Genomic DNA, 15,909 nt, shown 5'->3' with positions numbered 1-15,909 from the left:
CCTTTAAGCGCAGTCCTCCTCCCCAGCCAGCCCGATAGGCTCGGGGACCGGCCCTCCGCCCCTCCGCCCCTCCGCCCCTCCGCCCCTCCGCCCCTCCACAGCGTAGCCGCCGCCACCGCGCCGCCGCCGCCGCCGGGACCTTTCCCCTACTTTCCAGGGCCTCAGGCTCCGCCCCCTCGCCGCGACCAAAACACGTGCCGCATCCCGCCCTGCTCGATCACGCCGCGGCCAGGCTCTGATCACGCGGCCCCCCGCGGCGCCCATTGGCCGGCGGCGCAGGGGCTAGGCTCAGATTGGCTGGCGCCCGCCCGACCCCGCCCCACCGAGGCGCGGTGTATTTTGGTTTGCCTCCACGCCCCGCCCCTGCGGCCGCTCCCTCCCAGGCCGCCCCGCCCCTCCCGCGCCGCGAGGGCCGCGCCAGGGCAGAGCCGTGCGCGCGGGCGGGCGGAGGCGGGCGCCGGCCGCTGGAGCTCGGGGTGGCCGCCGCCCGCCTTGCACGTGCGGCAGCTGCCGTGCGCGGAGCTCCCGCCCCGCGGCTGCTTTGTTGCCTCCGGGCCGCCGGCACCATGCACACGCCGGGCTCCGCGGGCCCGGGCGACGCACGCGCGGTGAGTGGCCGCCCACCGGAGCGAGGGGCGAGGCGGGCACGCGCTGCCATCAGGGGCCCCGGGCGCGGAGGAGGGCGGGGGCGCGCGGGTTCTCAGCGCTGGCGCGCCGTGGGGAGCCCGGGCCGGTGCGGGAGCCGAGAAAGGCCATGGCTGCACGAGGCCGCGCCGGGAGGGGTGGGAAGGGGGCGTGTGCCTGGAGCCACCCTGCGCAGCTTTGTGCCGCGACCCCGCCCCGTCGGGCCTAGGTGCGGGGCTGTGTCCAGCCATGACGTCACCAGGCCCTGTGAGGCGGTGGCCGTGGGGCGGGGCGGGGCGCGGCTGGCGGGAACGCGGCAGGCGGGGGGGCGGGGCGGGGCAAGGGCTGAGGGGGGCGGGGCGCCGGCGGAGGGGCGGGACTGTGGGAACGCGGGCCGCGGGAAGGGAGAGGGGGCGGGGCAAAAGCTGGCGGGAAGGTAGGGGCGGGGCCAGGGCTGTGGGAACGCGGGGCCGGGGGCGGGGCAAAGGCTGGCGGGAAGGCTGCACGCGGCGCGGCCGGGCGGGGCGCCTCAACCCTGGCACGCTCCAGTAGGGGCCCGAGGGTCGCAGGGAGTTTGCTAGTGGGACGTGGGACGTAGCCGTCGAGCCGCGCGGAGCGCTGAGAGGCCGAAGGGGAGGTCTGGGAGCCCCGCGCCGCCCCATCCCTCCCCGCCAGTGGGGCCAAGCAGGCGGCAGCCTCCCCCGTCTGTGACTTCACAGTTCGTTCCGAGGCCCGGGCTGCGGGCAGAAGCGGGGCCAGGGCGGCATTTGTAAAGGCGGCGGCGTGACCTGTGTGCTCTGGGGCGCACCTGGGCAGGACAGGTGGGATGTTTAGGCAAACCGAGTGATAGCGTGTATCGCGGTAGATGTGCGTTTCTCTGGGAAGAGATCGGTTTCAGTCGCTTCCCGCCCAGCTCTCGCTTAAGAAGAGACGGGCCGCTGCGCTGGAAAGCCCTTGGGGCCCGGGCTTGTGGCAGATCTTACACTTTCTTCCTCTCCTCGCGCTGGCCTGGTGGCCTTGAGGAGTGACTCGGTGCTCCTGGGTGTGGGGACCAGGGCTGAACCAGTGCGTGCTCTCCTGCCCAGAGCTCTGCTGAGTGATGTCCTGATTATTGTGGATCCTCCAGGGTTATCGCAGATGTGTCTGTGGGGACACTTGGGTGGCTTCACCGACTCAGAAGCGCCGCGCTCTCATTTCAACGAACCTCAGCCATCCGTGTCTTTCCTCCTCCCCCGGAGACAGTTTGGTGCCAGCCACTTCGGCTCACACCTCTGGAAATAAGTCTTATTAATCATTTTCCGAAGGAAAACACGAGCTTAACCCTTGTTAAGAATCAGAGTTTTTTGTGGAAGCCGCTGGCCGGCCGAGTCCATTCCTCCGCCTCCTCTCCTCCGAAGAACGCTGGCCTGGAGCGAGATGGTCCTTGGCCCTCCGCTGGCATCCTTCCCTGGAAGCCAGAGCACATGCGCTTGCGCAGTGCGGGCTCCTGGTGTGCGGTCTCTGTGCTTTCGGGGTGCCCCTCCCTGTGTTTCCGGGGACTGAGAAGCCATCGTGTTGTGTTGCCTTTAGGTTGACATCATGGACATATGTGAGTCAATCCTGGAGAGGAAGCGGCACGACAGCGAGAGGTCTACGTGCAGCATCTTGGAGCAGAACGACATGGAAGCTGTTGAGGCTCTTGTTTGCATGAGCTCTTGGGGTCAGAGAGCTCAGAAAGGGGACTTGTTAAAGATAAGACCCCTCACACCTGTCTCCGATTCTGGGGATGTTACCACCACTGTGCATGTGGACTCAGCTGCACCTGAGCTACCAAAGGACTTCCATTCTTTATCAACTCTGGTAAGAGGTGGGGGAGAGGAGCGATTTGTGCAGTGGCTGGAGTACCTTCAGTAAACGTGCTAAGGAGCTGCTGGGTAGATTTACCAGATGCTGACAAGCATGTTCATACCCTCCCATGTGTGGGTCCTAAGGGTGAAAACTTCTTTTATCTCTTGAAAATATGCTTTCCATTGATTGAGTGTAGCTTGCAGCAACAGGGTGAAAAGGTCCATAGGCTGAAACCTACAGATTGATGCCAGCAAGCAAAATGTTCTCATTTCCCTGGGGAACTGTGGGTGAAGGCTTAAGTTCCCCCAGATACCCCAGTCCAGGATCAGAATCAGCTGTCACAGCTGGGAAAAGCCTGTGCTTTGGCACCAGACAGCCTTTGTTAACTGGGTTTAAACCCTGGCCTCTCTGCACCCTATGGCAGCCAGCCTCTTTCTTGGGTGAGTTAGGTGCAGTCAAGCACCAGCTTTGGTTTTTGTTTTCTTAACTTGCTACAGCTTTAAAGTTACTGGGGAAAACTGCTTCTCAACTTGGAGAAGTTGAGAGCTGTCAGTTGCTAACAATACTGAAAATTATAATCTAACTGCCCTGGGCTGGAAGATTGCACTGAAAGGAAAATGTAGAAAACCGACTTGGAGAGGGATGAGAAGGGACTTGTGGGTAGTAGGGAGGATTGTACAAGTAGTGGGCCTGGCTGCCTGGAGCACATCTTGGCATTGGGATCTTCCACTGGGAAGCTGAAAGTAAGTGGGAGTTGTTGGGGAGGGACATTACAAAGGGGCCTGGTTTAGGCAGAAGCCCTGGTTAGAGCATGGCCTTTTAGGGATCATTCTGATAGTTTTACCTTGTACCCAGTAGGCACAGGATACATGTGTGATTGATTGGATAACTGTGTGGTAAATGATTACCACTGGGATGTTTAAAAAATTTTTGAGAATCTGAAATTATTGTGTAAAGTTCTCAACTTGAGTATAAATTTGATTTCTCGTTTGTAGCCCTAATATTTAAATTGTTCATTTCATTAGCTGTGTGAGGCCAGGAATGGCACTGGCGTCCTTACAGCTGAGCAAATGGATGGGTTTGAGAGAGGTTGGGAAAGGGGGAGAAAGCTGGAAAGTAAAGTGTCTCATGTAGCCTCTATATCCGCTGGGTGCTATTGTGAGCAGATTTTGACCAGTCTTTCCTAGATACTTCTTTGTAAAGGCCTTGGGGACAGCGTGATCAAAAGTAAGATTCTTGAAGTTAACCAAAATAACCTTTTCACACAGTCCTTTTTTTTTTTTTTTAAGTGCATGACTCCTCCTCAGAGCCCTGACCTCCTGGAACCATCCACAGGAACGGTTGTTCCTGCCCAAGTAACTGATTCCAAAGTACCCATGGTTGTGGCTGTCCCCCCAGCCTCCACTGGGGCAGCCAAAGTGCTGAGCAGGAGGGCAGAGAGGGGCCTGCCTGGTTTGAAGCCAGAGCTGCTGGAGCCAGCTGTCGGCCCTCCCTGCAGGGCCATGGTGACAAGTGTCATTTGCCACACTGGGGGGAGTCCTGCTCTTGCCCATGTGCCTGCCACCCAGACTCAAGATCACCGACTTTCAACCAGTGCAGCAGGCGAAGCACAGTTTCTGGGACACGTTGAAACTCTGCAGGACACACACCTCACAGACAGTTTGCTCAGCGTTGACTCGTCCTGTCAGCCTTGCTCGCACAAGTCCGGTGGCCTCATCCCCACTGACAAAGGCCAGCAGGCAGGGTGGCCCGTTGCAATTCAAACCTGCTCACCAAAGAATTGCGAAAATGACTTGCCAAGGAAAGCCACCCCTCTGATTTCTGTCCCCATTCCTAGTCCCTCTGTCTTTTGCCAAATGATCCCCGTGACTGGACAAAGTGGCATATTATCAGCTTCTTTGAAGCCACCTCCCCAAGTATCTCCAGGGACTGTCAAACCAATCTTACCCCATGCTGCTCCAGTGCCCCAGCCTGTGTTCGTGGGACCGTCTGTGCCTCAGGGAACCGTGATGCTGGTTCTGCCCCAGGGGGCCCTCCCACAGCCTGCCACATGTTCATCTGGTGGAATGACAGTTGGGAACACCAAGTTACTGCCCCTTGCCCCTGCTCCAGTGTTCATTGCATCCAGTCAGAACTGTGCCCCTCAGATAGACTTTTCCCGAAGGAGAAACTATGTTTGCAACTTCCCAGGCTGCCGGAAAACCTACTTCAAAAGCTCCCACCTCAAGGCTCATCTTCGCACTCACACAGGTGAGTAGTGAAGTAGGTGTGGCATAGGGAAGGTTGGATCCTGTGATTAGGAACCACACATCCAGCCACCTTTGAGTGGGAGTGAAGCTGAGAACCACTGGAGAAGGTGTCCATTTTTCTTTGGTTCTGAAAAGCCTTCACAGTCTCGGGGTGAACGTTAGTACAGCTATCAGTGGTTTTCCTAGAACATGCCCTCTGCTCACCCCAGTAGCTAAAATGTAGTTTAAGTCTATAATTGTGAACCTGTGATTGGGAGGCTTTTAGGGTGAAGCTTACATTGCCCCTTTTTCTTCACATTGCAGTAGACATTCTTTCTTTGCATTTTAGAAAATGTCCATTCACGTTCAATGAACATCTTACCAGTGTAACTTACATAGGCTTACTATCAGGAAAGATCTCTCCAAAGTATGGAAAAGTTGAATTCTAGAATATTTGAACTTTAAAGGAATATTGTTTTTTTTTAATTCTTGGAAATATATAGCTTTAATTCAGAAGTCACAAACGAAACTAATTATAATGACTTAGCAATCTCTTTATTGTCCCATGAGCTTCATCCGGTAGAATTTTCAGCAGTGACAGAAATGTTCTGTCTGTCCATTAGGAGGGTAACCACTAGCCACACACACTTGAAATGTGAACAGTATATCTGAGGAACTGAATTTTACGTTTTCATTAAGTTTACATTTATATAGCTACATGGGGCTGGTGGCTACCGCATTGTTTCACAGAGGTGTGAGGTTGCTTGGTAGATAGACCTTCTGCTTTAGTTGATTAGGGCAGAATGTCTCAGGTGTCCTGTGGCACTCTTGTTCTTTGAGTTAGTGTCAGTTGTTTCGTTTTCAAGGGTCCTGTGCTTAAATATTCTGCTTGTTAAACTCACCTTTCAAAGGTTCACACACATATGTACATGTAAGCACAGTAATAGGTCGCAGGTTCTGCAGTAAAGATGTGTTTCATAAACTGTCTTGATCATGGAACCCCAGGGGTCGGCTAGTGACCTGGGGGACAGCAGTGAATTGTGGAATACAGTTTAGGAAAGGCTGAACTGGAGGGAGTTGCTATGGTACTTCACTCTGAAGTGCGTTTGAGGTAGAGTGCTTTCTAATTAGCACATGAAGACTCTAATCGTGGCAGCTCCTGCTTGCAGAGCGAAGCAGCATCTGGAACCCGGGCCTTGCAAAAGGAGCTCTACTGTCCACGCTGTGGAGGGGGCGGTGTGCTTCAGGGATAAGGCCCCAAACCTGGCCCGTGAAGAACTTGCATCTCTGCCTTTACCTTCTGTCTCCAGTTACACGTTTTCTGCCCTTCACCCTCTGACCTCTGTCTGTCTCTACTTACTGAAAACCCTTTAAGAGCCATCCCAAAGTCAATTCTTAGAAGTATTTCCTAATCTCTCCTTTGTTTGACCCTAGTTGTTAGTTGTGTTTTACACCACATTCTCCCTTTGTATTTTTAGTTACTTATATATTTGTCTGATCTCACTGGGCATAGACTCTTGGTGTCTGTCACAAGAGCCTGACACTAGTAAAGGATGGTTGGTCTTTGGTGCTGCAGGGTGGCTGTCATGGCTGTATCAGTGTGAACGGGCACCTCTAAGGGGCTCATTGACTTGGCAAGCTCTGCTTTTCACTGAGACTACTGAAGTGAAGTCCAGATCACATCCAGACACAGATTCCACATTTGGGGACGCAGTGGAATGAGGTTTTACTGTTTGTTCAGTCAGCTTCCCTTGGTAGAAATATTGACAGGATGGCATAAAATAAGGTAATCAAACAAGCTCTTTTCAGGTTTCCCAAAGTACTTAAATTTAAGTAACCATAAAGGTCCTCAAGAATCAAATTCTTGTGTCATTTTGTAAACAGTAAATTGGAGTTTTCATAAGAAACAGAAACCTTGGATAAGTTTATCTTAGATAAGATAGTTTTTCACTGTACCAACATGAAAAATTTTTTAATTAGGATAAGGTAGAGTGAGCAGAGACTACATTTTTGATATGTTGAAAACATAGGGCACTTTATAAATCCCATGCCAAGGGGTTGTTCTCTGTCCAACATCTGGCCATCTGGTATGCTGCCAACAGTGGTGGTGGTTTCCTGGAAACAGGTAACCTTGTGCTTTAATAAGACATAAGGTCTTTGACATCTGTGAAGTTCAAGCCCTTTTTCTTAGAATGGTTCATAAAAAGCACTGTGATGCTGAATTTTCCTGTTAAATCAACTTTGAAAAACATCAAATATTTAGTTGATGTCTCTTCAAGACTCGTTCATTCAAAACCATTTATTCACCACTTGTCATACAAAGTGCTGTGTTGGGGGCTAAACATAGATGGATGAACTAAACAAGTCATAAACCTTTGGGAAGGTAGGTCACATGACAGCACACAACAGCATTTAACGAATCTGTTCCCGAGGTTGCTCAAGTGGTGTATGATTGTCACAACCTGGTCAAGATAAGGGCTTCAGGATGCCGGAAAGAGAGCACTCCTGCTGGCTGGAAAGGCCCAGGAGGACTCTGCAGACAAGGGCTCCCTGGCTCACCTCTGTACCTCCAGGAAGACACAGTACGGGCAGGACACCTGCCGGGGGCTCTGAAACTTTGAGTGAATGACAGATGCCTGAAGCTTGTAACAACAAGAAGGTAGCCTATTAGAATTGTAACCCGTTTTTGATTAATCTCTTTGTCAGTGTAATAACAAATGTGAAAATGGAATTAATGATTCTGAGAAGTCTTATAGGTCCTGGGAGGGATTTTTTTAGATGTGCAACTTCCAGAAAAGGAAGGAATTATTCCTTTCAAGAATCTTCTCCTACCCCAAGCTCACAAAGATTTATTTTTATTTAAAAATATCTTTAGAAGTATTAGATTAGTTTGACGTCTTTGGGCCCTGACACATTACATCTTAGGTGTGGCAGGAAGAAATGCATCTTGGACGATTTCTTGATAAAATAACCTGATATCAGAATAATAGGCTATTACTTGTTTCTTCAGTTTTGATGAAGAAAATTTTAAAACGATGTGAATTAACCTGGCAGTAAGGTGCTGAGCATTTATATTTTCTTTAATATGTGTTTTCTCACCTCTCAGGAGAGAAGCCCTTCAACTGTAGCTGGGATGGCTGTGATAAGAAATTTGCTCGTTCAGATGAACTCTCTCGCCACCGCAGAACTCACACTGGGGAGAAGAAGTTTGTATGCCCAGTGTGTGATCGGCGTTTCATGCGCAGCGACCACCTGACAAAGCACGCCCGGCGCCACATGACCACCAAGAAGATCCCTGGCTGGCAGGCGGAGGTTGGCAAGCTGAACAAAATTGCCTCAGCAGAGAGCCCTGGGAGCCCCCTGGTGCGCTTGCTGGCCTCCGCATGAAAGGTCCGCCGGGGAGTGGCGGATGGAAGTTTTTCAAAGCCTTTTTTCAGGAATGGAAGTGATGGTTTTCTCTCCAGAAAAAAAAGTGTCTTGAGGGCTAGGGGAGCTGGTTCTGATGAAAGTATGTTAACTTGTCTTTTTTTGGTTGGGAACCCTGTTCAGTATCTTTTGTGGTTTCAGAATTTCTTTTAAGGAAATGGAAGAAAATTTAATAATCTAAATCACCAGCATTCAAACAAACATTTCGGCAATAAATTTTACAAAATCTGGGCTTTTACAACCTTCCTGTTCCTGTTTTGTAGAAATGAGACAGGGTACTGATTTTTATACTGTTTTCTATAAAAAATATTTGTATTGTTGGTTCTCAAATCACCAATTTCTATGTAGATGATTTTACAAGCTTCTTTTCCATGTTTAACAACGTTTTTATAATAACCCTACTTTTAGTAAAGTTGGCACAATATTCAGCCAAAAAAAATTTACAGCTTTGTAATCAGGCCTTTTAGATCTAAGAATTTTTTAGAATCAGAACTGGTTGAATAGGGACCTCTTAAAGAAATGGGGGAAAAGAAACTTTGCAGTCAGTTTCTTCATAACATTTTCAAGGGAAATTCCAGACTACCATTCCTTTAGGCTATAGCCCAAGGAATTAAATTTTTTGTTAAGTAGAACTTAGTCACTTGTGTCTGTGGTGTGACTTGTGAAGAATGTACCCCAGAGATTAACTTAAAATACTCGATCGGTAGCCGGTGAGCAGAGAGCTGCTGTAGGATCAGAGTGGGCTCTGCTGAGAGCAAACCATTCACAGTCTCCTGTTTGTACCTCAAACACCAAAAAGAGATAATGTGAGCACTCAAACCCAGCTGCTTTGTCAATTGTCAGTTTGACTTCTTTTGCTGTGGCCTTATCCAAGTATTTTGTGGGTAGAGTAACTTCTTAGAGAAAAAGCTGTCCTTAGTAGTTGGAGGAAGGAAATTTCCACCAAAGTAAAGTTTATGTGAGGTGAAGTGGACGTGCAAATGGTCCAGCTCTGATTCCGTTATTTATTAAGTATGAAGAATAATGGGGAATGCAGTTACACTAAATGGCAGTAATACTACCAAGCTGTCCTTTCATTCGTTTTCTTTGAAGGAAATTGTTTTGATCAAACAGAAAATTACTTGGAAATGCCGTATTTTGCAACCCGCCTAGAAAATAGACCTTGGGCATCATTTTGAAGCTGTGAGCACAGGTCCTAGCATTATTGAGACGGCGCCCTGGTGTCCAGGAAGCTGCTGAGACTGCTTTTGTTGGGCAGTGTTGGGAATCCAGCCAAGAAAATGCATGTGAGGAACGTGGTGATGTTGCTCTGCCCTACGAGCCTGGGAGTGGTTTTTACTGTGCCGTATGTATTTAGATTTTGTCTTTGCCTCTTATTTATTTGCATTTACCTTTATTAAAATGATGGTAAAGTGAAATATTGAATATAATTAGGTTGTGTGTTTGGGTCTTTTTAGTCTGATAACCCTCAGCTGGTCATTCATTGTATGTTACTTGATACCCATTAAGTTACCCTTTAGTATCAACTGCTAACAGGCTTGCAGGTCTGTCGGCGCTGGCTGTGTGTTCAGGAGGCTTCCATGTCTTCGGACACTTCTGTAGCTGAGCATCCCTGCTGGCCATGAGACATACTGCAGTTGCAAAAGAACCAGAATTAGATGTATATAGCTTGTGCTTCCCCACTGCCCAGTCCTTTCTCCGACTCATATCTTAAATCAGCATAAACATTTCTATGTGTATGCCACAAATGGCATTAAATTTGGATATTTTTCTTAGTTATACAAAATAATGTTCGTCCTACTAATGTTCTGGTGGTTAATACAGCATCTTTGAGTATTTGGTTGCGTGTCACACTGAACTTCATTCTCTGAGCAGTGTTGTTTCTAAAGAATAGATGTGTTAAAAGTTTTGATTTACACTTCCATTTCCTGATTAGACTTTGAAATACCTTCTGTAACCACCATTTTTGGCCCTATGTTTGTTGATTGAAAGATTGTAAGTTGGGAAACAGCTTAATCTGGAAAATGCAGCATGAGAACCAGAACCTCGTGGTGTGTGTTCAGCGTGGAGTCCCTCTGCTGCGGCCGGGGCGTTGGAGGAGGGTGCTGGCAGCACGTCCCCCTGTGCACTTTACTGCCTGAGCAATTTTGCTTGATATTTTTTGACTTTGAGCCTTTTAAGTAGTTTCAATAATAAAATTTTAAATGTCTCAGAATTATGTTTTATGTAACAGACTTATTTAAATGAAGATGTGTGATGTAACTTTTTTCTTTGAATCATAAAAATTTTGATTTGCAAACTGGACATGTGTCCTGTGTCATTTAACTGTACTATGATGTACCCAGTGCCTGACCCTCCTCTTTGTTTTCTGGTGTTCTGTTCTGCTTTCAGGGCACCCTTCGGATTCTTTGGAGGTTTCTTTCCGAAAGAAATGTGTGAAGGGGCAGTTTCTGTGTTGGCCAGTCTGATGTCAGGACTGGTCTTGGCAGAACAGGACCACGGGTGCTGGGTAACCCGTGACCCTCGTCCTCCTGCTCTCCCTGCGCCTAGAGGGGGAATGGGAGGCATCCTCTTCCCGCCTTCCCCCACCCCCAGCCCAGGCTTTTAAAGTACATCAGGGGCTTCCTAGGTGGCACAGTGGTTAAGAATCTGCCTGCCAATACAGGGGACACGGGTTCGAGCCCTGCTCCAGGAAGATCCCACATGCTGTGAAGCAGCTAAGCCTGTGCGCCACAACTGTTGAGCCTGAACTCTAGGGTCCGCGAACCACAGCTGTTGAGCCCATGTCCCGCAACTACTGAAGCCCCCGCGCCTAGAGCCTGTGCTCAGCAACAAAAGAAGCCACAGCAAGGAGGAGCCTGCACACCACAACAAAGTAGTCCACGCCCAGCAACAAAGACCCAACACAGCCAATAAATAAATAAAAATAAATAATAAGTACATCAGGGAGCCACAGTCTTCACTCCGGCTCCTGGGGTGCGTCCTCTCTGGAACCTGCTCTGCAGGGGCCGTGCATCCACACCCACTAGAGGAGGCCCGTGGGTGTGGCCAGACCCTCCCATGTGTGTGTTCTCAGTTCCTGGTCCTCACCGCGCTCATCTCTCAGCAGCACTGGGCAGGGCTGACGGCTCCCCTACAGGCTGCCCCTACCTGCCTTCCTCCCACCTCACTACTCTTTCGCTGGTCACCCTCTTCTACTCCCCTCACAACCTTGGTGATCTTTTCCAGCCTTGTGACTTAGATGAAAATAACATCTCTCCCATAAAGACCCCCGCATGTATGTCTCTCCTTTACACTCTTCACCTGGCTTCAAATTTCTGTATCCAACTGTCTGCTTGACACCTGTCTAACCGGCACCCCAAACTTTAAATGAGCAAGCTCCTCATCTCCCCTACACTTGTTTTTCTCACAGTTGACTCCATTGTCTTTAAGAAGAATAGGGGTCCATCCTTCTAGCTGTTCAGGTGCAAAACCTTGGAGGCACCCTGGGCTCCTTTCCCACTCCACATCCAACCTGTCACAATCCTGTTGACTGACTGCCTTCCAAAGACAACCATTCTGGAATGGGATTCCATAAGCCATGCTAGGCCTGGTCATGCGTATGTGGGTGGGTAGGTGGGTGTGTGTGTGCAAGCGTGGAGGGGGTGGCAAAAGATCACCATGGGCTTTGCATTTAGTAATCCACCTAGAAAAGTCTCTCCAGCTCCAAGCCCCTTTGCTTCTGGGTGACGGCCACATGCCTGTTATCCTCAACTGTGACTCTGTACCTGCTACCCTTCCTCTGTGCCACCAAGGTTTTACTTTCTGACTATAATATCCACTGTTCCTTTGCTTTCAACCTGCCTCTTTGTCTAGGGACTTTTTAAGTTAAAGACTTAAGACATGTTCCTAACACCTGGGCTCCATCCTGGGAGGAGCTCCAGGCACCAAGGCTTGCTACACCCCAGGGGGCTGAGACAGTCCCTGCTAAGTTAGGGAGGCTCATTACTAAAAGCCTCTCACCACTCCCTAGGAAGCCCAGTCATGCCAGAATTGCCCTGAGCTGGCTCTGCAAACAATTTTTCTCTCCCCAGCATGTTCTCATCAAGCTCAGCAGACAAACTGGTCAACAAGTAAAGATGATAAAGAAGAAACAAGTTATAAAATAAACATTGCAGGCGTATAATGTACAGCATAAGCAATATAGTCAATAATACCATAATAATTGTATATGCTGGCAGATGGTAATTAGACTTACCAGGGTCATCATTTCGCAACGTAGAGAATATCAAATCACTATGCCATACACCTGACACTAATATAATGTAGATTAATTATAATTTAATAAAAAAAGAAAGAGTTTGCTTTAAAAAAAGAAGAAGGACTTTCCTGGTGGCGCAATGGTTAAGACTCTGCATTCCCAATGCAGGGGGCCCGGGTTCAATCTCTTGTCAGGGAAATAGATCCCACATGCCACAACTAAGGAGCTGGTGAGCCACAACTAAGGAGCCTGCCTGTTGCAACTAAGACCCAGGGCAACCAAATAAATAAATTCAAAGGAGGAGGAGGGGGAGGAGGAGGAGGAAGAAGAGGAGGAAGGAGGAGGAGGAGGAGGAGAAACAGGATGCCAGGGTCCAGTGGTGCTGGGGGAGGAGGTGCACAGGCTGAGTGAGATGACGACAAGGTGAGGCAGTAGCAGCTAAGTTCTCACCGCCCAGCCCTGGTGGCCGCCTCTGGAAGCCTTCCCAGGGCTCCCTCTCTGTGGACTTCTTCAAGACTAGAGGTTCTAACCACTAGGAAGAACTTGCCAGTTTTATTGAACTTGATTGTAAGTCTTGTGGGTCCCACAAGACTTGTGGATGGGTTAGGTGGGTGGAGAGATGGATGGATGGATGTGATATGATTCCTGTCATGGAGAAGCTCACATTTTAGCAAGTAGATTAGACTTGCAATAAACTTCAGTAAAATATGGCAGGTTCCTACTAGCGGTCAGAACCTCTAGTCTTCAAAGGAGTCCAGGGAAGAGGGGTCCTGGAAAGGTCTACAAGAATCCTAGCAGGATGCTTTGGTAGGTAATGTTGATTTGGGTTGAGACAGGCCTGGGTGCAGGTCTGACTCCATTTAGCTATGTGTTGCTGAGAAAGTACTCTACCTTTAGTTTCTTTATTTATAAAGTGAAGACTAGGTAGAGAAAACAGGGAGTGTGCCTATCTCAGGGTCAGGCACTCTTATGTGGTACGTAGAAGAAAACCTTGGTTGTTTTCTACCAAAAGGAGCTAGGGCACAGAAATAACAGAATGGGCTTAGAGGATTCTTGTGTTGCCGGCTGCTTTCAGGAGTGTCAGGGACTGTGCTAAATGGCACAGGGGCTCCCACTGGCCAAATTGTGACAGTTTAAACATTAAAGTAGTAGTAATATGAATTCCACTTCTGCTCTAGATGGAGTAACAGGAACCGGATGTACTCTCCCATGCAGAATAACCAGACAAAACATATCAAATGGGAATTTTCCAGAAACTGGACCTTAGGTCATGAAAGACAGTGACCCTGAGAGATAGGAAATAAGTGGGGTGAGCCCTGCGGCTGCCCAGATTTGCTGCCTTGGGGAAGTTTCCTTTGTGGTGCGGGGACAGGAACCCAGGAGGGACCCAGAAGAGTCCCCAGGTTGAGGAGTTGGAGCTGAGGGTCCAGGGACGACAAGGTGGTGGGGGTGGGGAGCAGAGTGCCAAGGAAGAGAGAACGGCCCAGAAAATCCTGACGATTCACAGAGGTGTACCTACGGGGAGGGGAACACCCTGAAACCGAAGGCGAACCGTGCGCACAGGGCCATGTGTCCATTCTCTGGGCTAACGAGTCAGCCCTCGTATCGCTTCTCAAAGGGCGACCTGACCCGGCCAGATCGGCGCTCTTGAGGAGAAGGTGCTGGCAGAAAGCACAGAGGGCGCACGCGGCGGGCCAGGACACTGGCTGGGCCTCGGGCTCAGTGCGCACGGTCCCGACCTCCTGCCCAGGTGGGTTCGGCCCTGGAACCCAGCGAGATGGCTCTGTGGAGGCCGGTGGGAATTACAAGAGCTGTGACAGGAGGTGCCCAGGCGGTTTTGCTGAGGGATAGCCCTACCAAAGGGCCACAGAGGGGTAGCAAGTCCGCCCCGACACCTCCGGACCCCCGAAGATCCTGGGACCTGGGCGTCGGCAGCCGCGCTGGAGACCCAACCCCCGGAAACCCCTCTGGGGACCCTCAGAAACGTTTCTGTAGGGGCTGCCGGGAAAATTCCTGCGGGCACATGGGGTGGGGCTGCCAGCCAGGGTCCCCAGGTGTGTCTGCAGGTCCTGAGGGGAGTTGTGTGGTGGCGCCGCCCCTCGCCGCCCCGCCCCTCGCCGCCCCGCCCCGCCCCTCGCCGCCCCGCCCCGCCCCTCGCCGCCCCGCCCCGCCTCACACATCCCGCCCCGCCCCGCCCCGCCCCTCACCGCCCTGCCCCGCCCTACCGCCTCCTGAGCAGCCGCCTCTGACACACCCCCCCCAGCTCCCCACCTCCGCCTAGCACGTGACCCGCCAACCTCTCCTCTTCGTGGGCTCTACGGGGGCACAGCGCCTGGTGGCCGTTCGTCCCTCAGGCCTCTCAGCAACCGGGCGCGGAGGAAGAGGCGCCATTCGCCCAAGAGCAGACGAGGAGGCTCCCGGGGGTCCCCCCGCGGTTCACCCCTCCCGCTGCAGGGAGAAGCTGCAGGGCCTCCCTGGGGAGCCGGGCCACCGCCACGCACGCTATCCAGGGACAGGGAGCAGCGAGGATGCGGGAACCCCGACGGCGATGGCTGCGGGGAGAGCCGCAGGCCGAGCTATTCCCTGCACAGACTGCTCGTTCGCATCACATCTTTGTTTTATCCCCCAGGGCCCGCCTGGCACAGGGCCTGGCGTGGAGCCCGCCCTCTTCAAGTAGATGTTGGATAAATTTTTTTTTAAAAAGTAACGTTTCTGTAACCTACGTTACCAAAGTCATATTATTTTTATTTTTCACTCAAATGCTCCTCTCCTCGCAAGATTAGTAGGAAAGTCAGCCCCTTTCTCCCCGTCCCTGCAAATTGTCTTAAACCTCTGGTGCTTAGTTAGTCCAAGCCTGGGGTCTTTGCTTCCGCCACGTTCCAGGGACAGAGCCACCCAGTCCAAGCGAATGCCCTGCCCTGTGCTTCTTGCTGCCACGTGGTGTCACTGTTGATAGTCGGCCACCGGCCCTTGATTTTGCTGGAGGTTTGGACCTTGAAAGGGCAGCCCTGTACGCTCAGTGCCACATGAAACCACACAGTTTCAGTCTAGTGTGCACACCTCCAGGCACCAGCTCCACAGGGTGTCCATCAGATGTCATCCACGTCTTGAGGACTTAAAATAGTGTCACCGTTCTTTCCCAGGGTCCACACCCCACAGAAAAGGCAGCTTTTTGTTTCCAGAGGGGTTTCATCACACCAGAAAACTGAACCCTGCCCACCTGTAGGTGATTTATTCCCGGGGTTCCAGCTGTTACCACCCCAAAGGTCTGGTTTTACATCGCCTCCTCCCTAGGTAGAGCACTCAGAGCCTCAAAGGCAAACAAGAAAGCTTTTCTCCTAATTATCGCCAGACCAGAAAAAGAGCCACACCCCCACTCTACATAATTTAGATCTTCAGAGGGGCTTTTGGCTATACTTCTTTGACAGCCTCTAGCTTTTCCGGAGTGAATCCATGTTTATGGGTGTGCATCTGCCACTAGGAACAGCAGGTCCTCACTGGTGGAGACAAGGTCTTACTACATGAACCCTGGCATCTAGCAGAGGGCCCGGCTCACAGCAGCAG

The 15,909-nt window shown here is 50.9% G+C and overlaps 1 protein-coding gene across 1 annotated transcript; it reads left to right on the top strand.

Moving 5' to 3' along the window:
* Positions 1-416: 416 nt before the first annotated feature.
* Positions 417-8,764, top strand: KLF11 (KLF transcription factor 11). Its single transcript, XM_057743663.1, has 4 exons — positions 417-608; positions 2,194-2,463; positions 3,741-4,701; positions 7,786-8,764. The coding sequence occupies exons 1-4, from the start codon at positions 567-569 to the stop codon at positions 8,064-8,066; spliced, it is 1,554 nt and encodes a 517-aa protein (XP_057599646.1). The 5' UTR covers positions 417-566; the 3' UTR covers positions 8,067-8,764.
* Positions 8,765-15,909: the final 7,145 nt, after the last annotated feature.

This window comes from Hippopotamus amphibius, chromosome 7 (assembly GCF_030028045.1).
Source record: "Hippopotamus amphibius kiboko isolate mHipAmp2 chromosome 7, mHipAmp2.hap2, whole genome shotgun sequence".
Classification (NCBI taxonomy): Eukaryota; Metazoa; Chordata; class Mammalia; order Artiodactyla; family Hippopotamidae; genus Hippopotamus; species Hippopotamus amphibius.
This window is presented reverse-complemented; position numbering and strand designations above follow the sequence as displayed.